This window comes from Vicugna pacos, chromosome 12 (genome assembly GCF_048564905.1).
Source record: "Vicugna pacos chromosome 12, VicPac4, whole genome shotgun sequence".
NCBI classification, from domain to species: domain Eukaryota; kingdom Metazoa; phylum Chordata; class Mammalia; order Artiodactyla; family Camelidae; genus Vicugna; species Vicugna pacos.
In genome coordinates, this window is record NC_132998.1 from 13,587,748 (window position 1) to 13,612,361 (window position 24,614).

Below are 24,614 nucleotides of genomic sequence, written 5' to 3' on the forward strand. Positions count from 1 at the left end.
CCTGTTTTGTACAGATATTTAGATGAACTTTCGACTTTCCTCCTGAGACATTGTCCTTAGTCTCCATATCCCAAATGTCTCCTTCACGGCCAGGTTGTGTTCATGTCTCTCAGCTCTGTTTCTCAGAAGTCTTCAGGCCTGGATGACTACAGGGCTCCATCTGCGGGAATACTGACTATTCACTAGTGATTTCCATCTCTGTCCTCACACCCTCAAGTTTGACCTTGGGTTACCCACAGGACTCATTATGGTGCCTCAGTCTACTTCCTGGTCCTGTCCATTCCCAGCAAGACCAAAGCTTAGCCAAGGAGAAGTTCTGATTCTTACTCATTAACCCCTGGCCATGAACCCACCTCAGAATCCTTCCCACACCCCCAAAACAGATTACCTGTACATCCTGTCCAATAAGTCAATCTGTTCTCCAGCGTGGCTGTAGGACTTTGATCTAGCTCCATCTACTAAGAAGGAAAATGACCTGCAGGAAGTGGCTTCTAAGTCTTATAGCATGAGAGAATTTATAAAATCCTATTGATGATGAAACGCTTTTACTGAATTCTACACTATTAAACTTACATAGCCATAGGGCAGTTTCTTTCTTTCTTTTTTTTTTTTTTTTGAGAGGTCTCAAATACACCTTATTTTCCTTCTTTCCAGTATCATGTCTCAGCCACACATAGCATTGCTTGGGTTTAACCAGTCCACGGGACGGCTATGATTAGGCAGCTGGTTGGTTTGATTCCTTGCCTCTGGCAGTGCCAGGGATGGTGAGGGCAACAGCTTTTATATTACATAGTCACAATCTGAAGTTCCAAGAACTGTTTTCAACATTGAATTTTATGAGAACCAATGGGGACCTCTTAGGTGTGGCCTTTGGAACGTTTAGGTGATGCAATAACCTATGAATATTAATTCAAAATTTCTGAGTCTAGTGGGAGTTAAAGGTAGAAAGAGTGGCCAAAGGCATATTTGCCTGGCTTCCTAAGCAGGAAAGGAAAAATTTACAGTTGACACTCCAAGGGTTGCATCTTCTCTCTGGGACTTCTCAGGCAAAATCATCTCCTGTTAACTTTGCTGTGTAAAAGTGATTTGATGATCAAATAAGTAAAAAGACAAGGCTAATAAGTGCAGTAATTTGCCTAAACTATATACTCCAATCTATTTCTTTATGTGTTTATTTAGTTTCCTACATAGGACTTTGTTATAGTTTGAGTACTCCCAATTTGGGAGTATTTAGGAACGCACTTATTTGATAAGTTTATTGTAATCTTAAGTACAAATAGACTTACATAAATCAAAATTTCCACTTGTTTATTTACAATGAACTATGAGGTTTCATCCAAACTAGACTGTTCTGGCGTAATTTTTCCCCTCACTCTTGTCAATTAAACAAGTAACAAAAGAAACACAATTTAAGGATGTTTGGAATAATTAAGTCCACTTTTTTAGAATATTTGCTTTTCTTGTGAATCTATATAAATCTTAAAGTATTTTGGTTTTATTATTTAATATGATTAATTTTAACTGAACTATAGTTGATTTACAATATTGTGTTAGTTTCACGTGTACAGAAAAGTGATTCAGTTATATATAAATGTACATATATATTCTTTAGATTCTTTTCTAAGTATTACAAGATATTCAATATAGTTCCCTGTGCTATACAGTAAATCCTTGTTTATTTTATGTGTGTATGTGTTAATCCCATACTCTTAATTTATCCCTCTCCCACCTCTTTTTTTTTAAGATTCCATATCATATAGTATTTGTCTTTCTCTGCCTGACTGCATTTAGTGTGATAATGTCTAGGTCCATCCATGTTGCTGCAAATGGCAATATTTCATTATTTTTTATGGCTGAGTAATATATATTATATATGTACATATATATACACACACACACACGGATATATATATACCACATCTTCTCTATCCATTCATTGGTTGATGGACACTTATGTTGCTTCCATGTCCTAATTATTGTAAATAGTGCTGCTATAAACATTGGGGTGCATGTGTCTTTTCAAATTAGAATTTATTCTTTTCTGGATATATGTCCAGGAGTAGGATTGCTGGATCATATGGTAACTCTATTTTTAGTCTTTTAAGGAACCTCCAGACTGTTTTCCATAGTGGCTGCACCAATTTATGTTCCTACCAACAGTGTAGGAGAGTTTCCCTTTTCTCCATATCCTCTCCAGCATTTTTTATTCATAGACTTTTTGATATTGGCTATACTGTCCAGTGTGAGTTGATACCTCGTTGTAGTTTTGATTTGCATTTCTCTAATAATTAGCAACGTTAAGCATCTTTTCATGTGCCTGTTGGCCATCTGTATGTCTTCTTTGGAGAAATGTCTGTTTAGGTCTTCTGCCCATTTTTAATTGGGTTGTTTGGTATTTTTTGGCTTTTATTATTTTATGATTATAACATTTATTCACTCATGTGTCTAAAAGTTTACACATTTATGAATGTGCACATTGAAGGGTCCCATGGCAAGAAACAATCGGGTTTTGGAAGGTGTGTTTGAGGTTGCTCTCTATCTCTATATACAAACTCACTTTCTTCAGCACCTTCAGTTCATTTTGCTTGTATTCAAGGGCTGCACAGCTGAAGTTCATTTTTCTCCTCCAACATGACTGGAAGTCTATTACTGTCTTTAACTCAACCATCTGGAATCTTTATTTAATAATGACATTATGGCTTTCATTGAATTTTCTCATCACAATGAATTAAGATACAAATATTTCACCTAATAAAATCACAGTGAACATTTGGGGAGTAATGAGAATCAATCCTTTTATTTTCCACATTTTCTAAATTGGAGATGGTAATAGATTCCACTGTTTTCCCTCTGTACTAAGCGTGTAATTCCTCTGCACTCATTCCTTATGCACTGTGAATGTATCTTCTAACACCTGACATTGTGTAGACTTAGAAAGTTTTTCTTAATGTCAATTCATACAATGTCTGGCTAGTGTCATAGATTCTGGCTCTTTTTTTGTATTCCACAGTAATTTTTCCACCAGTAACATGGAAAGTACTTTCGCAGTGTTTCTCTCATAGCTGCCTTCACCTCCTTGTTCTTCAGGCTGTAGATGTGTGTATGTATACATACACATGTGTGTGTATAATGCCTCAACACATTACTATTACACAGAATATTCATTTAAGTTTACCTACATGTTCAAACTTTCAGTTGCTCTTAATTCATTCCTCTGTGGCAATGTTTCCACTTAGGAACATATTTCTTCTACATAAAGAAATCCTTTCCGTATTTTTATTGTGAAAGTACACTAGTACCAAATGTATTCAGCTATTGTTTGTCTGAAAATATTTCTCTTTCATTTCTTTTTTGAAAAGGCACACTTTAAATAACTTTTTATTACCAGGTGAAGTTATGTAGGTACAGAGTAATTAGAAACTTCTGAAAGAGCATAACTGTTTAAAAAATGGCTCATTCACTATATAAATAATGTCTAGTATCTCACTGGTATATCACTATTCGAAAGGCCTTGACCAAAAAAGTCCCAAATGAAACACTCAATTCAATGTTTTAAGCCCCGCTTTGCTAATTAAGCTTATGAGCACATGTGAGGCTGCTAAAGAAAAGGGATACAAAATCAGGCAGAGCTGGGGACACTGGCAATGCTTAGGGCTGTCAGCCAGACTCCAGACAAGGAGATGAGGTAGTTCTTTTCTGAGTCACTCTACTTGAATTATTGTTCTGTTATTCGACACAGTAGATCATTAGAGAAATGAAAAATGAACTAACATAATAAGGAGGTTACTGAATTATTGGGACTACATGTCATGTTTACATTTAGCAAATTCAGATAGCCGTAACAACAATAGCCTCTATCATTGTCAGTTATGAAGATAATTATCCATCTAGCCTTTTATGTTTGCTGGATAACAATACAGAACAGATGAGCTATAAATGATACTGTTCTATGTCAAAAATACTAGCTTTTAAAATTTGTGTTTACAAGCACTCACTGCTTCAAGGTTAGGCTTGTTAAGTGATTAAGAATAATTTTATTACAGCAACATGTATGTATTTCATTCTAAAAGAATAAATGCAAAAAAAGAAACAGCTGTTATTTTTGTTTGCAGCCTGTGAAATTGAGTTATTTTGCTGATGTGTATGGTCATTTTAGGTCCATGCCTCCTTCTGAAAATGCTACACACCCAGATTTTAAATGCATCAAAGTTATAACAGTTTCCATCTTAGACTTGATCAGAGCCAAATATTGCAAGCAACTGATTTCTCAGCTCAAACAATGCATAACTAACATGTTGGGAACAAGCTATGGAGCAAGGGAACATAGATTAATAGAGACTTTTTATTTAAAGGTAAAATATGCCAAATGGCCCTCTGAAACAGGTTATTTCTACTTTCACACTTGTCAACCTGTATATGATCTCCTAATCTTAATTTCTTTCTTCTTAAATAAGGGGCTGATTTGGACTGACTTGCTGAGAATGATGTCTATAAGAGAAAAAGATTTCTGTGGTTATAGAGCTTCTGATTGGTTTGCAGAAATTATAGGTAAAGAGGGTAGTCAAGAAGTAAACCAGCTTCACTGTATGCCCCAAAGACTTTCTCAGTGGTATTGACAGAAGCTGCTAATCCTAGGTTATACTTTGTAGCTGTGGGCATGATTTGCCTGGCAGAAAATTCCGTAGTGTAAACTAAACCAAAATACGTAATGTTTTTTCTTGGATGCACCTGATACTCTGTTTTGGAACCCACTGTGGGTACAACAGGAATACTTGTACCGTGCTTTCAAATTTTCTTTCTAAACTCTCTTGAACAAACATGAGTAAGTGGTAGTTAGAATCTGTCATATTTGAAGGTCCAATGGTCATAGCTGACATGATTATATTCTTCAGCCACTCCTTCAGCATTCAGGTAGAGATCAGAAATAACCATAATGTTCCTCTCCAGAAAACTCTTATCAGATTCTGAAGTTGTTGGTCCACTGGAAACTTCCATAATGATCCAGCTTTGACTCTGAGTGCACTGGATTTGGTCAACTGCTTCTCATTGGCAGTGGGGATCAGTATGTCATGGTCTACTTCCAGGGTGCTTCCTTCATAGGGCTTTGCTTGGGGAAGCCCAGGATTAACCCATGCTGCAATGTGAAGTCTTCTAGTTCCTTTTGGTCAATGCCACCTGAATTTCATATGTTCCCATTAGATTCACCAACATCAACACATTTAGCACTGATACAATGTAAATATCTCAGAGGGCAGGCCATCATTGCCAAATCCCTGAATAACAAATATTTTATCTCTAAACCCTTGTGTCATGCCTAAAATGCTCATGTAAGAAGCTTCATTGAGAAAGTTTTCAATCCCATGTAAAACACCATGACCAGTAGCAGAGTCAAGTCTGTGGATACCACCCTGGCTGATGGGTTTACCAGTAACTGTGGGCATGTTACTACCTAAGGTCCCTATGGTGCTGACATAAGTATCAGCAATCCAGGACATCTCTCACTCACCTGTGCCTGTCTAGGGCAGACACATCAAGATTTACTGAGTCTCCTTTTTTGGTAATTACATGGTGAACTTCCTTGTGATCTTTTCCAATTCAGTATCGATGTGGTTCTTGAGTGATCTTAACACCAGCTTTTGGCAACCTCAAATGGCACGTAAACCACAGCAGATTGTACGTCATCAGAGTAGCCAAAGCTTTTACTTCATCTACACTCACATCTTCTCTGTAATGGATACTTCCCTTACAGGGTGTGACGTGCTGGCTGTGCTGGGCCCCATAGCCCTCAGTGTCCCCCCAGGAGCCGCTGCCACGCAGGCTGGGGAAGGGCAGGATCCATACGTGGTTTCAGGGGTCGATGATTTTCCTGATGCCACGCACGGGTTCCGCTTCTGCTCCTCATTCTCCCAGATCTCAAAGTCTTCTATCAATCAGCTGGTCATTCATAATGCTCGTGCCACTGTCGGTTAAAGAAGCTGTCTACCACCTTGAGGAAGCCGGGGTTATATCGCGGTTGCTATGGTGTCGCCAGGTGGGCGGGCCCAGGAGGCCAGGGCGCATGCGGAACGGAACGTGGGGCGAGGCCTGGAGGCGAGGCGCGCTCTCCGAGGCTTTAGGGCGGGCTTCCTTTTAAGCTTCCTGCTTTCCTCGCTGTCCTCTCCTTTGTCACCATCCGGCACCTGATCTGGAGGAGCCGCCTCTGTCTGCCGTGGCTGAGCAACACGTGGAAACGGCGGGGTGGGACCCGGCATCCTGCGCGCCTGGCCTGGGCCTCCGCCCGGCCTCTCCCCACCTCACCTCGGCTCACCTGCCGGTCGTGGGGCGACGGAGGATCTCGTCCTGCATGTTTGAGGTATGTTTTCTTTCATTTTGAGGTGCATTCTGAGGTGCAGAACTCTAGTCTGCATTTGTTTTCTTCATCTTTTCCAGAACTTAATTTATAGTCTTAAGGCTTCCATCACTTATATTGGGAAATAAGTTTCAGTCTAATATTTGCTCCACTGAAGGCAGGCTCACCCTTACTTATTTCCTGGGTAAAAAGTACAAACATCGAAGCCCTCAACCCAAGGCTCTTTCCTGTCCCACCCTTGGGTCTTTCGTGAAGTGAGAGGGCCTGTGCATGCTTAAATAAGCAGCACACCCTGGAGCTCCAGGCACACTCCTCAGGCCTGGTGTACACACGCCTGGGGAGAGAGGGCGGTGAGGCCTGGGAATAGGCCTGAGGCTGTTTGGGCGGGGAATTCCGAGGGCAGGGATCTTTGGAGTGCGATTTACAGAGTGTGCTGCTGTGGGTGGGTGTATCAGCTGGACTCCGCAGGACACATGCCCAGGCCTGGGCCACAGTTGCCTAAAGGGATCTAAAGGTGGTGTGTTCAAAGGTAGTTTGCCTTTTGTCTCAAGCTGTTTTAAAACTTTTCTTTTTGTGTTTGGTTTTCAGTGGTTTATTGTGCATGTCTAGATGTGGTTCCTTTTGTATTTGTCCTGCTGGAGGTTCACAGTGGTTGTTAAACGACTCTCTGTTACCTCTAAACCCACCCTTAAGCTTTGTGATGTGCAGAATTGTATGTTTGTTCTTCCTGTCTTGACATCTCATGCTGTACTACCCTGAAAATGTTTTCATAGTGTCAGAAAAAAAGAATATGGGAAGTATACTTTTTCTTTGACATCTGACTCCTCTTAGTTTGTGGCACTAGAGGGAGACCACTCACTGTTTCTGTTAGCATCACCCCAGCAATAGCTGGGGTTCCACTTGCAGCTTTTCCCAGCATTCCTGGAACTAGTCTCCTCAAGCGTTCGCAGACAGAGCAGCCGCAAGAAAGCTCCCCTTCCCAAAGACCTCTTCTCTGAGCTCCTCAGATAGCTGCACAGCTGGGCAGCACCCCTCTTCAGGAAGTCCCAGCAGACAGAGCATCTCCTGCAGGTTGTTAAACGCCTCTCTCTTATCTCCAAACCCACACCACAGTGAAAGATCTTATAGTGATCTTCTCACTGTCTCTATAGTTTTGCCTTTTCCAGAATGTCAAACTCTTCATTTTAGCTTCCTTAGTGGCATTGATGTTGAACATCTTTTTATATGCTTATTTACTATCTGTATATGTTCTTTAGTAAGAAATCTGTTCTTTTGCCCATTTTTTAATTGTTATTCATTTCCTTATTGTTGAGTTTTTAAAGTCTTTTGTTTAGCTAATGTGTCTTTTGCAAATATTTTCTCCCAGTCTGTGACTTGTCTTCTCATTATCTTGACTTTCAGAAGTAAAATTTTGAAGGTAACTCCATCAACACCCCTTTTTTTTGAAGTTTTACCTATTTTTCTGGGTGAATTTTGCTATCTTTGTCAATGTCTATAAAATGTCTTACTGGGATTTTATATTGTATTTACCTGTTTTTGGAACTGGAAAACCACTAAAAGCATTTTAAATACTGTTGAGTTAGCATGAAAATAGAAAGCATCCTTGTATAGTTTTTGTTTTCAAAACAACCCTAAAATTATGAAGTCATCTTATCATGTGAAAAAATTTCCATTACTTTTGTAGTCTTAGTTTAAAAAATCAACATTTGTCTTTTAACAAATGCAAAGTCAACATCTAATGAGGTGATGGTTTTTAAAACTTTAGTTTTTATAATGTATTCTTGTTTATTATTTTACTTGTATTGTGACAAATTCTCATGCCACCTAGGGTTAAACTCTACATTGTCTAATTTTTTTTAAAAAATTAATTTTTATTGAAGTATAGTTGATTTATAATGTTTCAGGTATACAGCAAAGTGATTCAGTTATACATATATATAAAAATATGTATTCTTTTTCAGATTCTTTTCCATTATAGGTTATTACAAGATATTGAATATAGTTCCCCTTGCTATATAGTAGGTCCTTGTTGTTTATCTACTTTATATATAGTAGTGTGTATCTGTTACTCCTGAATTCCAAATTCACCCATCCCCAATATTTGTATACTTTTTATATGTGATTTTTTTGTGTAAGTTTTGTTTAGAAAAGAAAGAGTAAGTTAAGAACTCCATCTTCCCTGTCATATGTGCATTTATATGTGCCAAGGTCACCATCTTTGACAAATATCCTATATAGCATTTTCCTGTAGGAAATATTTTTTGACTCCGTGGCTTTTTCACAGTCTTGGGGATAGCTATGTTGGAATCATAGACTGTGAGACCATCTGGATTACAGAATAATAGAAATGAAAGAAGCCTTTAGCATTTTCTATTTATGCCTCCTTATTTACAGGGAAGGGAATTGAGAACTGGTGGTGTTCTCTGAATTACATCCTACTACCCAGTAAGATCAAATAGGGTAAACGTCTTTCACACCACATTTATTTTATCAGTTGTTGTTTGCTGGTTTCTTTGCTTGGCAGTTGTGATGTGTGTGGGTCTCACTTGATTTCCAAGTTCCCCGTTGTAGCCACAGACCCTGGCATTTCTGCCTGTGAGTATCATTCCCTCTTCTGGATCAGTGGGGATGTCTGCCTAATAACTTTTTTTTTTTCCAGGCAACCAAAGCTGTGCCCTAGATGTCACAGTCACATAGATGGGAATAAAAGAAATTTAGTTTACCAGGCAGGTGGCACTGAAAGTAAAAGCAGATCTCTTGGTGATACTTCTGCCTTCTTTACCCTATCCCAAGATATCCAGCTCAGACTGAGGGAGAAGATCCACTGGTTGTGTACCACCTGCTTTCTGCATAGGGCCCACTCTTTGCTACCCTACTCTTGCTGCCTGTGTGGTACTGAAGAGGAAGGAAGTTTCCTGCCTTAATTTCCAAGTCAAAACTGAGGTTTGAATGATAATAGAGGTTTTGTGAATGTATATGTTCTTTTAGAAAGATGTAATCTTGTTGCAAAATACTAGGACGTTTTGTGTATTTTGCTGATACATGGAGAAAATGGGATAAAATATTTGAAAGGGGACTATTCAAGAAAATACAGAGTCACTGTACTTAGGCACACGTAGATGAGTCTAATTTTCTCCGTCAGTCATCACGCAGATTCGACAGGGTCATATAGATGGTGTGGCTAGCTTAGTGTATGCCACACACAGGTGAGCATCTGTGGTGGTCTTTTTCTCCATATGAGATTAGGTATCAGGTGAAACTAGGGAGCAGGGGAGTTAAAAAGGTTGAGGAAATGGCCTACCACTTAAGCAGTTCCTTTGAGGGCAGTACACTCAAGTATTTTATTAATGAAAATCTTGACAATGGGGTCTATTATGGACCTACAGTATTTGACTTTTGATTCTGAATTAAGCACCAAAGGTAATATAAGTTTCCAGAGCACTTTCCAGAAGTGAATAATGGGCCTCACATTTCTTAGTGTGTGTTTAAACTTTTTTTCCATTTCTCTATCCCATAGTTGTCTCTGATTCCTGAACACTCCTCCCTCCCTGTACAAGAACTACCTACGCAGTGTTTGGCTCTTTGCCTCAGTCACAGAGACCAAAAGATCCTGGCTCAGCCCTGCCCTCGGGCTTCTACCCTCTCACTCGATTATCCCTCATATTGGACCACACCTGCTGAGGGGGTTGCTCTGTCATGTTGGAGTGAGGACTTATGAGGCCTGGGTTCCTGGCTACAGCAGGATGGGCAGAGTGGAGGTCAGGGGAAAGGCCATCTGGGTGAAACACCTGGCAGAAGCAAAGGTGGTCTTCTTCCTTGATTGTAGGGTTAGGGTCTAGGGTAGCAAGCTGATTGATCAGAGAACTGGCTTCTCAATTTGTGGGCCTGGACCCCTGATGGCTGCTCTCCACTGCTTGGCAGCAGTCTTTCCAACTTCGGGGTCATCCCAGAATCTGAACGCTTGACACTTCTGTACCAAATAGAGAAGGCTGTGAATGTTTAAGGGAGAGAGATCTCATCTCTGGGGCCTCCCTCCCTGGCCTACACTGTATTTAAGGATTTTGTTGTCAGACTCCACCAGGAATGGGCATCAGTGGCTCTGGGAGTTGCAATTCCCTGATGACCGTGTGTTCCATAGGAAAGAGCCCTTGCTGGGCATTAGGAGACTTTGTGTCTTAACGTATCAGAGCCTCTTTATCTGGAAGGTCAGGAAATTTCCTCATGTTTGCCTCAGAGGAATGTTAAAATAAAGTAAAATCACTGATCCAATATGGTTTCCAATAGAAAGTGCTCCTCATATGTAAAGATTTACAACAATTATATTTAAGATTTATATAAATATGAGATTACCAGTTATTCCTTTCATAGTTTCAGCACTGATCAGTTTAAATTCAGCACTGTCTCTTTTAGAGGATTGTTTTTTATTTCACTATGGCTAACTCTTTAGGGTAGGATCAAATTTGGTTCAAATAGGGATCTGGGAAGTTCAACATCTCCATTTCCTGACTCAGGTGGGACCATATCTGAAATGTGTCAAACTGATTTTAAAAAGTATTTCTGAAGTCCTCTGCAGAACACGATGCTGCTGTCTTGACTACCCAGTGCCCTGTTTGTCAGTTCTCACTGTTGGAGAGTCATTTCTAATGTCTAAATTAAATCTCTGGTCTTTTTTCTCCTAGTCTTTTTCTTATGGAAAAGAAATTGACATCTCCTAATGTTGGGGCAATGAACTTTCAAGTTTTTAAAATTTTCTTCTTCTAAGTCCTTCTCCATCTAAGTTCCTGATTTTTTACTCCCTTTTGAGGGCTTTTCTTTCTTATCTGTCCTTCTTCCTATCTTCCCTCATTTCTCCAGTTGAATGAATAGAATCTCCCAAAATCTTATGGTGAGGTGCAGGACTGATCCTGAGATTCCAGAGATTTCTGATGGGGCTGAGGATGGAGGAGGAAGCCCTGGCTCTGTATTTCACCATTAGTTGAGAGTGATGGGGGACCACCTCCTGCCCCTTTAGAAGATACCTATATTGGAAGTACAGGTTTCTGAAGGCTCAAGGCTCAGAGGCAGCAATATTGTTAGCCACTACACCCATATCCAGATGGATGCCTTCTCCCTTGGGGACTATCAAAAGAGGGCCACTTACCCAGTCCTCGATGCAGATGATATGGGTGTCATGGAGTAGTTGCTCATCCCTGAGGGGGACACAGGAAGGAATCATTCCGTTACAGGGGCCTGGAACTGTCTCTCTAGGAGCCCTGAGCCCTGCTCACATCCTTAGTTTGAAGTAAAGCCAGTCAAAGTGGGAGAGGCCAGAACTTGTGGGGAAACTGAAGACCTATAGGCCTATCAGAGAGGTGGTTGCAGAATGTGGCACCAGACATCTGGTTATTTATAAATCACACTGAATCATGGCCACCAGACCCCTGTTTAACCAGTGCTGGCCATCAAGAGTTAGCAGAAAACCTCAGTCCTAGGGCTCCAACATTGGAACAGGTCCTTGTATTTTTTTTGCATGGAAAATGGGTACAACAAGACTTGAGTTCTCCTCATCTTATTCTGAATTCCCCCACCCATCCACCGCCCACCTTTAGGAAGCAGAAAAGCAACAACAGCAAGTAAAATCCCAAATCCACATTTTCACACTGGGTCATCAAGCAGGTGTTCCAGGGCCCTGCAGTGACCTATTTGGAAATCAGCCTTCCTTGAATAAAGGAGAGCATCCTTCAAGCTGAAGTACACCTGGCTCTTTTAACCTGTTGACTCCTGGGGTTCAGCAGCCAAGAGAAGTTTCCTGTGTATCTCACAATGGATTCCACTTGGCCGTGTTGCCTTATCATTCTGGAATGGGGGTGACTGACCGGGTTTGGAGAAAGAGCAGAGGGCGTTCTCTCTGGACTGGCTGTCTTAAAAGAGCCACAGGAAGGTTCAGACTCTTTTGAGCTCTGTTTTGTGAAGGAGCTGGAAAAGCATTATTGTAGTTTCAATTCCCAGAGAGAGCCCTCAGCTAGTCAGAATCTCCTTTCAATTTCCTCCTCTAATTCCTGCACCCATATCTGAAGTATCCTTAATCTTTTCATGGGACTTGGAAGTCCCTGAATTAAATCTTATTTCATTGTGACAATAGAGGATATTTTAGTGGGCTCAGTCATTTATATCTTTGATACTCAAATTCTGATCCCTGAACCAGCAGCACATCACATGGGAGCCTCTTAGAAATACAGAATCTCAGAATCTCAGAATCTCAGGCCACCCCCCTAGACCTGCTGAATCAAAATCTGCTTTTTAACAGGGTACCCAGGTGATTTGTGTACATGCAAAAGTTTGAAAAGCCCTGATTTTTAAGTTCCTTGGAAAGAGCGCTAAATACGGCTTTTATGTCATAATCCTAGGCTCCTGGATGTTTTGATATTTTCCTGAAACACTAAAATTTGCCTGTGGGCATTTGAGAGCTATACCTTGACCACCCTGAATAGTCATTCCATTCTGATCTCCCCACTGTTCAGTCCCTCCCATCGCAGCCCTGCTAAACCCTTACACAGGGCTGGGAAGCTGCTTACCCTTGATTGTTGTCTCTCCTCTACCGAGAAGTGCCATGTCTGACCAAGGACTGAGAGTTCCTCAGGCCCTCAACAGCCATCCCAAGGAAGGAAGGGATCCTGCTGCCCCTGTCCAGATAACTGGACTGGACAGAGGCGAGATGAACGGTGCCTGAACTCCAACTTTCAGCCAAATGGAAGTTCCCATGAAGAGACTCTGTATGAACTCCTTTTTCCCTCCCACCACTCTTCGTTTAGCCAAACCTTGAAATATTGCTCTTTTACCTCGAGTCCGAGCATCTTCCTGGAGCTGAAAAATAATGAGAATTCAGAGAAGTCAGAGACTCAGGGGCCAGCTATAGACTTGGGGAAATGTAGGGATGCCTGTGTGAGACATATGGGCTTTTTCAGAATGGAATTAAATGCTAAGTTTCCTGAAAGCAGAATTTGTGTTGAGTGTGAGACACACAGTTTATCACATACAGTTATAATTAGTCATTCAGTGACCTCTCCTCTTTTATTCTTTCTGGCTTTTCTGCTCTCCCTTTTCTGGCCCCTTTCACTCTCCTTATTGAGTATGTGCTGGTTCTCTGAGGTGAACCTTTAAGATACGTGAAAGACCTTTAAAAATTCCCTCTTACTCATCCCAGAGTAAATAGCTGCTGCTGGTATACACTTTGGGCCCCCTGAGCTCCCAGTTGGTGGCCAGATGGTGTTTCTACATAACAGTGCTCTAGGGCAGGGTCTTAACATTTGCCTAATCAGAAAGAAAGCACCTTCTGAATCTCTCTCTCCTGGCTATCTTTTGCTTGACTCTGTCTCGGTATTTAAGTACAAAAATGGCCCTTCTAATTTGTTTGTGACTACAGTGTCTGTCAGACTGACAAAACAATGTGCACCAGCCTGGGTGGTCTCTGAGGGCAGGGATTGTGCCTAGGTGAACCCCTGAAAAAGGACTAGAACTTGAAGACAGCTTCAGCACAGAGGATGTCAGATGGGGCTTGTACCTTTGTTTATAGGCCCTGAGAGGATGGAAGTCAACGCACGCAAGTCCCACTCACGGACAAGCCGCCTCCTCCCACCAGCTCACGTCCTGCTGGGAGGAGACTTGGGCCTCAGGGGACTAAAGTTCTGGGTAGAGTGGAGGCATCCGACATCAAGGAAAACTTGGGTGAAAATATCAAGCTTCTGATCTCTGCACTCTTTTACCCGCAGCCAGATGGAGGCAAAGGCTGGTGTAATTTTTTCCCTAAGGTAAGCCTCAGGCACAGCAGCAGAATATAATGACATGATTCTTGGACTAGAAAAGGGCTTAGTTCAAAGGCTAAGAGTGGTACAGGTAGTGAAATAGAGGGGATTTCTTTTCAGTGCCTTCTCAATTACTTTACCCATCACTTTTCCCCAACCAGAAAGAGAGAGCTACTGTTTCTAAGACCATGGGAGTCTCGTATTATTTTTAGATTTTAACTTTAATGAAATTAGATCTTTATTCAGAGGAACAAAAGTTAAGAAATCTGTACAAAAGTTTCTCAGTTCCTGTGGTTTTATAATATTAGTACTTGTTCCAAGTTTTGTGTTTGCCTGTGTAGCAGTCTGTTGATAAGTAATGTTGTTAACATAGAGCAAAAAGTTAAGGTGGGACAGTCGGCTTGGCAGGACTGAGACATATCAACACCTTGAGCAAGCTAGTATACAACTCAGTGTCTGGGGCCAGCCAATAATATACTGCATGCTTGACTATATTTTAAATATTTGATAAGTGTTTGTATAGAAAAAAGACTGAAATCTGTGTGGAAGAAGAGCAGAAGAGGATTGTTCTGCTTAGCCAAAGTTTGGATCTGGGCTCTATTTGTATTTCCCTGCAATTAATACACATATTCTCCTAATAAGGAAATTTACCATGTCATTTGGGGCTTCTAACTCAGTCACTTTCAGTATTTCATATAACTGCATAGAATATTCTTGTAGAGAGTAGTTCTGGTAGATACAAATGTTTCTCCATATTTTCATATTTCCACAAGGGAATTGTTAGGCATCTTCTTGCCTTAGCTTCCTGGACTGACAAGTCCAGCTACTTTTTTGAGGGAGAAATACTTAGATAAAGAAATGAAACTAAAACCTTGATCAGAGTCAGCATCACAGTAGGGTATGGGAAAGACAGGAGCAAGGGAAGTAATGTGGCCAGGGAGTTTAGTGAATGGAAATTTAATCTCACCTCCTTCTGTATATCCCTAAAAGCCATTAGCACCTGACAGAAGACAAAAATTATGGAAAAATTAGTGTTATAGACTTTATTACAAAGGGATATAATATATAGAATCTCCCAGTTGGGCTGTAGAGTGTGAAGGCCAAGAGACTATGGCTTCCTAGCTGTAAGCAGTACATCCCATTGATTTGGGGGCCACTGTTTCTCCATATGGTAAATGGGTAAAATACAGGAAGTTATTTAAAGAGCGCTGAGTTGTGAAAAAAGTGTAAATGAAACCCACTATTATATTTCATTTCAGTTCATTGGTCCATGTTCTGAAGCTGAGCATAGCTGTTAAGATCAACCCATATTTGTATTTAGATTATAATACACAGGAGGACAACACCAAATGTTGGTGAATTTCTTCACAGAGCAGCTGCAACTCGAACTGCAACACAGCACAGCTGGAGCTCTCATACATTTTTAGAAGGAGTGTAGAATTGTGTGATGACTTTGGGGAAAAGCTCTGGCAGTTTCTTGTAAAACTAAAAATGCACCTATGCTGTCACTCATCCATAGATGGATACAATGACCATTGGAAATCTGAATTTCTTCAGTTTGGGGAGAGGATGAGGACTTTAAGACAGATGGCTGTATCTTATTTGGTGGAAATACAGAGTTTTTGTTGATATTCAGGAGTTTCAACGTGTGTATAAGGGTGCATATGGAAGCTGAATAGTCAATGGGGTGGACTGTGCCAGTTATCAACTTACTGCGGCTCAACAACCCTGTGTTCACTCTTTGTTATATCATATTTATCTTTTATTAGGTCATAGGTATCCATTTATGTAGGATGGTTTTCTGACCCATATCTAAGCAACTCATTCTTTAGTACTAAAATAATTGTAAGAACATTATTCTAACATTTAAATTAAGATTATTTCTTTCTGTAAAACTTATAGGAAGAGTCACTGAAAATCATAGAGAATAAAAAGGTTGATCACGTTACTCATTTCATATAATATTGTTCAATGCGGGCTTGCAGGAAAGGCTATAAAGACTTCCACTTACTTAAAAAAAATTTTTAAACATCCATAATCTTTGATTTAATAAAGTCTTTTTCTGCTTGGCTTCATATGGGCAATTGACATTGTAAGTTCAGAAGGGATCAGTTGTCCTCTAATTCTCATCTCCATGTCAGAGTTTAAATGTACATACAACTAGAATGTCAAGATTGGGAAGCTGAAGTAGCTGATGTTTTTGAGAAGGTCTCAGAAACTCCAAGTAAATATCTATCTTCTGTGAAAGTTCCCAACAGTTTGCTTTGGCTGTCTATGGGCATAACGAGCTTCTGCAGTGACTTACCAGTCAAAAATAGGGTGAAATCTGGCATTTTCATGTTTGAGAATTAGTTACCTTGGTTGTCATTTTCCTGTTGCTGGGAAACCAAGGACATTTGTCAAAGTGAAAAAGACATCCCTTTTTATAGAAATTAAAAGAATTTACTCTCACATTCATTAAATATAAGTCTTTTTAAAGCAGTTTCAACAGGGAAATACATACAAGATCCTGTGGTATCTCACAGCGAAAAAAATGTGACAATGAATATATGTATGTTCATGGATAACTAAAAAATTGTGCTCTACACTGGAATTTGATGCAGCATTGTAAAATGAATATAACTCAATAAAAAATGTTAAAAAAAAGCAATTTCAGAAAGTAGGGCTTACTAATGTAGATTCTGAAACTAACTGCTTATGGCATTGCTTCAGGTGGAAGGCTGAAGGTAACAGGTTCTCATCGGTGACCTACTGGGCCTATGTTTCTTTTCCAACTCATAGTTTTCAGAACCCAAAACATTCTCTTGATAGGATTCAGTAATTTCATTCATTATCAAAAATGATTTATCTGTCTTCTACAAAAGAAGATACTTTTCAACTGGATCTCTTATGCAATTTAAATGATTTAATCTAATTTCCTTGAAGTAAAATTAAAATATTATCTTTTTCATAACCAAAGAAAGGGCAGTTCTTCATATCCAAGTGTGGACTCATTTCTTTTACTTCTTTTTAACACTTTAGGAGTGTCTAGTAACAGGTCTGAGTTTCTCAAATCTAATAAATTAAAGAACGGGAAAGCTCCAGGCATACTTTTTTACTTTTAGCCAGTATTCACATTTAAATTATTGTCAATAAATTTGGAAATATGTAGAACATTTTGAAGTGTTAAAAAAATGTTGTTGGCAACCTCTGATGCCACAGAGCAAATCTGGCATTTGTGCTTCTTCAGAATCTTTATCAATATACTCTAAAGAAAATTTGGTAACAAAGAAGTGTAGTAACAAAGCAATTTATCATTGTAAATAATGCAAAGCAGAATGATGTCCAACTATTGAAATTATGTTGAAATTATATCTGAATGACATAAGCAAATTTTATGTCTTTTAATGTCTTGATATAGATCTTCTAGACATAGTCAGTGGGAGAAAACAATCTTCCTCTGTGCTAATGACAAGATCCTAATCATGTTCCAGACAGGAACTCCAGAAGCAATGGGACCACTTAGCATATTACACTCCGAAACAACAGCTCACTAGTAATTATACAAAAGTTAGTCATTTTATGGACTTAATTTGGGATTCAAGTAGATAAAACTAAACACCTGTACTCTTCAGGTTGATTCTTTTATTTTTTTGAGAGTTTTATTTTGGAGCTAACTCATTCTGGAGGGGCTAAATCTTTATATTCTATGATACAGGAATCAAGGGTCACAGTCAAGTGTTTGTCAGACAATTTAAGTGGCTCTAGAAGTAAAATAGCTTTCTTTCTGATCAGAAATGGAGTTAGAATCTTTAATTGGTAACAACAAAATGGTAACATTGCCTTCTTCTCTCTGAGAGTTAAAATAAATGGCTTTTTCAGTATTTGCCCTAAGGTGCTGGCTAGTGGATGAGCAACTATTCATTACATAGTGCTTGTTAAAAGGCTAGCAGAGAAAAAACATTTGAAAGGGCTTATCTAATGAATAGGTGGATGTTGAGAATGGACACTGAGATGCACAGATACAAGGAGTCTCTATGAGGGTTTGGGACTGGATGAGTAATAGAACAAGCTGGGAGGGAGCATGGTAATTCTTCACCATCAATCAGCAGATTGTTCAAGGGGAAAGAGAAATTTGCTCCTTTAAGTCCCCTCTCCCTTCTCCTATCTCTCACCATGCTGTCAAAGATGACCCTCATGTACTCACCTGGTCCCACAGGGTTTCAGTGATTGTTACCTGTATTTCCTGTTGAAATAAGAGACAAATCTTGGGTGAAATGAGAGACAAATCTTGGGAATGTTACCCTAACTCTCCTGGAATCTGAACTGACGCATCATGAAGCTGACAGAATACAAAGTACTTTTTGGAATTGAGATGCATGCTTGAAGTCATGCCATTTGTCAGGCAGCCCAAAGTCTTCTTCAGCCCTACTGTGTCATTTTCAGCCTGTACCTTCTGTCATCTCTTTATCTAATCAGTAGGTGATAGGTATAAACAGACTCACATGTTTACCCACCTTATTAACACTTACATAGTCTGCCTGCTCCTGGAGTCATCAAGTGTAGTAGTGGCATTGAAGGTGTTACCTGGTTTTAGCAGACAGTGACCTACCAGCTGGTCAAGGCACTCTGACCTACAATGCCAAAGTCCTCCAAGATATGGTCCTCGTTAGGTACTTTTCCCATCTCCTGGCCACACAGCCTTTCCACCTTTGTTATCCCCAGGACCCAGGATCCCCAAAGGAACCAGTGTATTTGGAAGTCTTACCCACCTCTGGTCTCATTGTGTCTTCAATGGGTTTTCTGGAAAGAAAGGGTGATATAAATCTGTTGAGGCACTGGGTAGGTGACATCAGCAAAATGGCAGTATAGGAGATTACAGCCCTCATATCCTCAACAGAAAACATCAAATTTTGACAACCATCCTTGGATGGAAATATCTTTATGGGAAACCAGGAGCCCAGTGGAGAGATTCCAGCACCACATTCAAGAAAAAAAAAATCCATGAATAGATGCATTCAAATGGGTAAGAAAAATAGTTTCACTTTACTCATGTCACTCCTCCCCAAAGGCAGCATAGCTTAGTGCCAATAGGGACCCTTTCAGCCTGTGATTTCTTCTGTCAGGGAAAGTGAGAGTGGAATGAACACCTTGATTCCCCAGCCTTGTAAGACATTGACTTAAAGGCCCACTTCTGCTTCACCCTACCCAGATTACTGAAGTAATTGGCATAGCTGAATCATGTTGGGGGGGGGGCTGGGAACACGAAAAAGGGGTGGGCACAGGTGGCATCTATCACATGGATCTCAAAAACCAGCTGCAGATCCTACTAGCTGATTTGTGGACTCCACCAAGAGGGCAACCCGTGAACACTGTGGGACTCCTCAACTGCAGGTCACCCCCTCAGCTGACTGACACGTGCCCCCAGCACTTCACACACCCCCCAAGATGGTGCACGCAAGCCTCTTCAGACAGGATGTAGATATCAGTATCTGGCTCAACTATGTGGGGATGGGAGAAGATGTGCCATCTTGAATGCTCCCGGGCACCACAATGGGGAAAAGAAACAGGAGGCTCTAAGCTCCCAAAATGACTTTATGGGATTAAGAGAAGGCACAAAATCCTAAGCTCTCTTTAAGAGAGAACAAGAAGACAAGGGTAAATGCACCCATAGGAAAGGCCTGAGACTGCCCCCCACCCCCATTCCCACCAAATCTTTAACTGGGCTGATTGGTGAAGAAGATCTTTCACTCCTGAAGTCAGTCAGTAAAGAATGGAAGAGGGGACTGCTTCTTCAGATAAAAAGACCACAATGCAACAGGAAGAATCAAGAAAACATAACACCACCAAAGAAACAAAATAAAGCTTCAGTGATGGATCCCAAAGAAATGAGATCCATGAGTTGCCTAAGAAGTAATTCCAAACAGTTATATTAAGTAGGCTCAGTGAACCACAAGAGAACATGGACAACTAATGGAAATCAGGAAAACAGAACAAAATGAGAAGTTCAACAAAGAAACACAAACTAAAAAAGAACCAAACAAAAATTCTGGAGCTGAAGAATACAATGACTGTGCTCAAAAATTCAATAGAGAGCTTCAACAGCAGACTTGATCAAGGAGAAGACAGAATTATTGAGCTTGGAGACAGATAATTTGAAATCCAGAGAAATAAAAATTTTAAAAAGAATGCAAAAGTGTGAGGAAAGCCTATGTGACTTATGAGAAACTATCACATGGCATAATATGGGCACTTTGAGAGCCCCAGAAAGAACAGGGAAAGAGAAAAGGATAGAAAACTTATTTAAAGAAATAATAACAGAAAATGTCCCAAATCTGGGATGGGAAATTAACATCTAGATCTGTGATGCTCAAAAATTCCAGAGAAGCTGAACATCAAGAGGTCTTCACCGATACATTATAATCAAATTGTCTAAAGTCAAAGAGAATTTGGAAAGCAGCAAGAAAAAGTGAATGCCACATTCAAGGGAACTCCTGAAAGACTATCAGGGGACTTCTCAGCACACATCTTGTAGGCCAGGAGGGAGTAGGAAGATAGAATCAAAGTATCAAAAGGAAAAAACCTGCTAACTAAGAATATTTTACCTGGCAAAGCTGTCCTTCAGAAATGAAGCAGAGATAAAGACTTTCCCAGACAAACAAAAGCTTTATCACCTCTAGACTTGGCATACAACAAATGCTAAAGGGAGTTCTTCAAGTTGAAATGAAAGGATGATAGCATAATGAAAACATAAGTAATAAGTCTCACTGGAAAAGGTAAGTATATAGTCTGATTCAGAATACTTTAATACTCTAAGTGTGGTGCTTTAATCACTTTTAATACTAGTATGAAAGTTTAAACAGAAGAATGAAAAATAACTATAGCTGCAATAATTTTTAATGGATACACATTATAAAAAGATGTAAATAGTGATCAGTAACATAAAATGTGGGGAAGGGGTGAAAAAAAATGAAGTTTTTGTATGCAGTCACAGCTGTTCAGCTTAAAAAAGATACAGTATAGGATGTTCTGTGTAAGCCTCATGGTAACCACAAAGAAAAAACCTTTAGTAGATACACAGAAGATAAAAAGGAATCAAAGCATGCTGTTATAAAAATTCAACAAATCACAGAAGATAACAGCAAGAGAGGAAGAAAGGAACAAGAGAACTATAAAATAGAGCACAACAACATGGTAATGGTAATTATTGGTAATTATCAACTAGGCAAGAGTTAAGAAGTGTTGACGAGGATGTAGAGGAAAGGAATTTTGAGCACTCTTTGTGGGAATGTAAATTGGTGTAGCCATTTTGGAAAACAGTATGGAGGTTCCTCAAAAAATTAAAAATACAACTACTATAGATCCAGCAATTTCACTTCTGGGTGTATATTCAAAGGAACTGAAATTATTGTTTTTAACAGATACCTGCATTCCTATGTTCATTGCAGCATTATTCAGAACAGCCAAAATATGGAAACAACTTAATGTCCATGATAGATGGGTGGCTAGGGACAGCTCTTCCTTAGTCTAAGTCCACACCACGATCCTTATCCTGAAAACCTCCTTACTTTTAAGATTCTTCTCCCCATGGATTTCATCTGCCTATTCTAGGGAGTAGGGAGGGGAGAGAAAATAAAACAGAACTGGGCTCATCTTGAGTTTTCTCTTCTAGTTTCTCCTCTAGCTGAGTTTTAATTCAAATCCTTGTAAACGGAGATAGTGAATAATTGACAAACTGAGTAAATGATACTGGGGGAAAGGGTTAGGAGGGGGTGTGTGTGTGGTGTGATATGAAAGAGAATATTTTATATATATACATTATATGTATATTTTTTATATATATAAAAAGAGACAGACAAGAGGATTAGAGGTGGGGGGAAAGGGGGGTGAGGGGGGCGGGAGGAGAGGAGAAGAGATGCACTCACAGTATTATTCTAGTCATTTGTTACTGGAAGTTGAGGCTGAAGAAGATCGAGACTCTATTAACCAGGCACTGAAGTAGGTGCCTTGATCCACATATCTTATCCTCAAACAGTGGACTGGGCTATTTACTGTGCAGCAAACTGAGGCTCTGATAGTAGTGAAAAAGCTGAGATTCCAGCCCAGGTCTGTTTGATTCCGCTCTTTGTTAATGGCTTCTCCAAAAGAGGACACATAAAATGTGTCCTCTTCATTTTATAGCTGAATCATCAAAAGCCTAACTGCATGCAGTGGGAAGAATTTGGGGACAAAATAGTTTGTTTGAATTCCAACTTCACCATGTTCCAGTTCCAGGACCTTTGGCAAGTATCTTTGCCTATGTGAATTTGTTTCTACACCTAAGAAACAGGAGGAGTGATCTTTAGGTTTTGGGGGGATGGGTGTGAATCATAAGCCTTTGTAGCTGTTAAGTTTTCAAAATTATTATTCGTTCATTTCAAATAATACTGTTATTTTAATTACTGTAATAGTAATACTGTTATTACTATTTTTAGAGTGTCTTGCCCACTTCTGCTGCCAAAGCATCAGTTTATCAGCAGAGAAATCAGGTCTTTGATGTGGTTTATGAGCTTTCCTGTAAAGAACTCTCAGATACTCCAGTGTCTACTTCCTGTTTTCTCCTCGGGGTTCTGCAGCTGTCCAGAAGAGAATTCATACTCTTAGAATAGGTTTCCATCTTCCTTCAAGTTTCAGCCTTCTCAATACCTCACTGGCTCTCAGACTTGAGGCCCAGTTAATTATTCTGGGCATTTAAATAAGATAGTCAGCCTAGAAACCTAGAAGACACTTTTAACTCTTTCTTTCTGAATTCCTACAAATTCTTACCTCAGGGTATCTCCTGCATACTTCAAAAGCTCAAGCCAAGTGTCAATTCTTTCCTGACCCATAAGTTTACAGCAAGCATCCCGTTTTTTCTGATTTTATTGATAATATTGCCTGGATCTCGTATTCAGTCTCAAGCAGTAGATTCTGGCCCTTCTCTCCACCCCAGGACAAGGAAAGCATGGTTTCAGGTGTCTAGACTTGCTTTACATTGTAGGGGACATAAGGACTTCTTAGAGTAAGTTGGCCTTAGGATAAATAAATGTTCCTGGATTATATACCCAACTAACTCCTAGAGAAATGTCAGATTGATGCCCACCCTCTACATTAGAATGATACAGGTTTGCTTTTGTTCCTTCCATTAAGGAGGTGGGGAGGAGAGACGACACGTGCAGATTCCAGCCTTCCCCAACCAGCAGATAGGTGCGGCCATAGGAGGAATGGGAGACAGGGGACCCTGTTTCTTCTCCCATAGAGAATATTCAATCTAAGGACTTTTGAGCATCTTTATTAGCCCCACTTACCTTATCTGCTGCTTGGAGGTCCTTCCTGACTTTTGTTCTTGATCCTGGAAAGCATGCTGTGCCATTTGTCCTTGAACAGAAGTCAGAGACTCTGGAGCTGAAGATGGAGATGGCTCCATGTCCTGGGGAAACATAAATGAATAGGGGGAGAGGGCAGGTGTGTAGTGAGAAGAGAGCACTTGCCAGTGGAGAACTACCAGGACAGATGCCTCAGTAGTTCAGGAAGCATCTGTGTTTTGAATGGGTCAGTGTGTTTGTGTGTGAGTGTGTTTGTGTTTGTGTGAAAGTGTGTATAAAGAAAGATAAGGGTGAGAGGAGGAAGGAAGTGTTTGCCCCAGATAAAGTCTCCTTGCCATCTTTTTCAGTAAGAACATAAATTCCAGTGAGAAGGTGGGTAGAAAAAAATAGAAGAGAAACTAAGTAAAAAATAATAGCTGGCTAGGGTTGGGGCTAGGAAATTGGCCAGAGGCTCCGTGAGGGGAAGGTGGGTCCTCAGGCAGGGATAGGAAATAGTGTGTAATGGATTCAAGACTGGAAAAGTCCCCATCCCATCCTACCTCACGGTCACAATCTTCACGGTCAACTAAGGTTAGCACTGTAGGCTGGAGGTCTGTCAGCTCCAGCCTTCAAGTGTTTGTAGGGAAGAGAAAAACCCCACAGTTGATACTGTTAAAAACACGTGGGGCTGAGAGGTCAAATCAGTGACCCAGGCAGAGTTGAATCCTTCTTTGACAAGTTGCTTCCCAGTTCCCCGCTCCCATCCTTCCTCACCTCCAAACCCTAGTCAGGAACTAGGGCAATTATGTCCAGAAACTTACCCAGGTGGGCTCCCCAAGCTGTTCTTCTCCCCACCCCTTCCCCCCTAGAATTTCTCCTCCTCAAGCCCCATCTCAGAACAGCCTCATCTCATCTGTGCCTTTGTCAGCCTAGCCCTGTTCAACTCTTCTGTGACCTCAGCTGTGACCTCATAGATCTGAGACACCTGGCTCTCCCCCCACCCTCAGCCCAGGTTTCATTCCATCTAGGTGGTAATGATAAAATAGTGAGCTAATATTGTGAAATTTTAGTTTTAATTTGTGGGAATTTTTGCTGCATCACTGACCTCCACCCATTGCATTAGACATTCACTACTTCTGAGAGTCAGTAGGAATGAGCCCAGAAGAAGAATCAGTTATTTAT

The 24,614-nt window shown here is 40.3% G+C and overlaps 3 protein-coding genes and 1 pseudogene across 15 annotated transcripts in view; 2 read left to right on the forward strand and 2 right to left on the reverse strand.

Moving 5' to 3' along the window:
- Positions 1–72: 72 nt before the first annotated feature.
- Positions 73–24,356, reverse strand: C12H12orf54 (chromosome 12 C12orf54 homolog). Of its 12 annotated transcripts, none has more exons than XM_072972904.1 (9): positions 24,254–24,356; positions 23,436–23,557; positions 18,882–18,912; positions 18,317–18,376; positions 15,098–15,130; positions 13,168–13,192; positions 11,490–11,538; positions 389–475; positions 73–160 (listed from the first exon to the last, which is right to left on the reverse strand). In XM_072972904.1, the coding sequence occupies exons 2-9, from the start codon at positions 23,552–23,554 to the stop codon at positions 133–135; spliced, it is 432 nt and encodes a 143-aa protein (XP_072829005.1). In that variant the 5' UTR covers positions 23,555–23,557; positions 24,254–24,356; the 3' UTR covers positions 73–132. The 12 variants fall into 12 exon arrangements, 9 of the variants coding, with proteins under 9 accessions (XP_072829005.1, XP_072829001.1, XP_072829003.1 ...); XR_012078383.1 differs by lacking the exons at positions 73–160; positions 389–475 and adding exons at positions 8,811–9,025; positions 10,024–10,319; XR_012078386.1 differs by lacking the exons at positions 73–160; positions 389–475 and adding exons at positions 8,811–9,025; positions 10,138–10,338.
- LOC102539235 (glutamate dehydrogenase 1, mitochondrial-like) lies at positions 4,018–6,021 on the reverse strand (annotated as a pseudogene).
- The window catches only part of LOC102538735 (olfactory receptor 8S1-like), a 39,137-nt gene continuing 20,793 nt past the window's right edge, over positions 6,271–24,614 (forward strand). The window contains exon 1 of one of the 2 annotated variants that reach the window (XM_006203127.2): positions 6,271–6,352. The gene's annotated coding sequence lies outside the window, so the exon portion shown is untranslated. Of the gene's footprint in view, positions 6,353–13,861; positions 14,137–24,614 lie in introns of those variants that run through there. The other variant, XM_072972896.1, reaches the window with a different exon arrangement.
- ZNF641 (zinc finger protein 641) overlaps positions 6,318–24,614 on the forward strand; it is a 105,026-nt gene continuing 86,729 nt past the window's right edge. The window contains exon 1 of the mRNA XM_072972894.1: positions 6,318–6,352. The gene's annotated coding sequence lies outside the window, so the exon portion shown is untranslated. The remainder of the gene's footprint in view (positions 6,353–24,614) is intronic.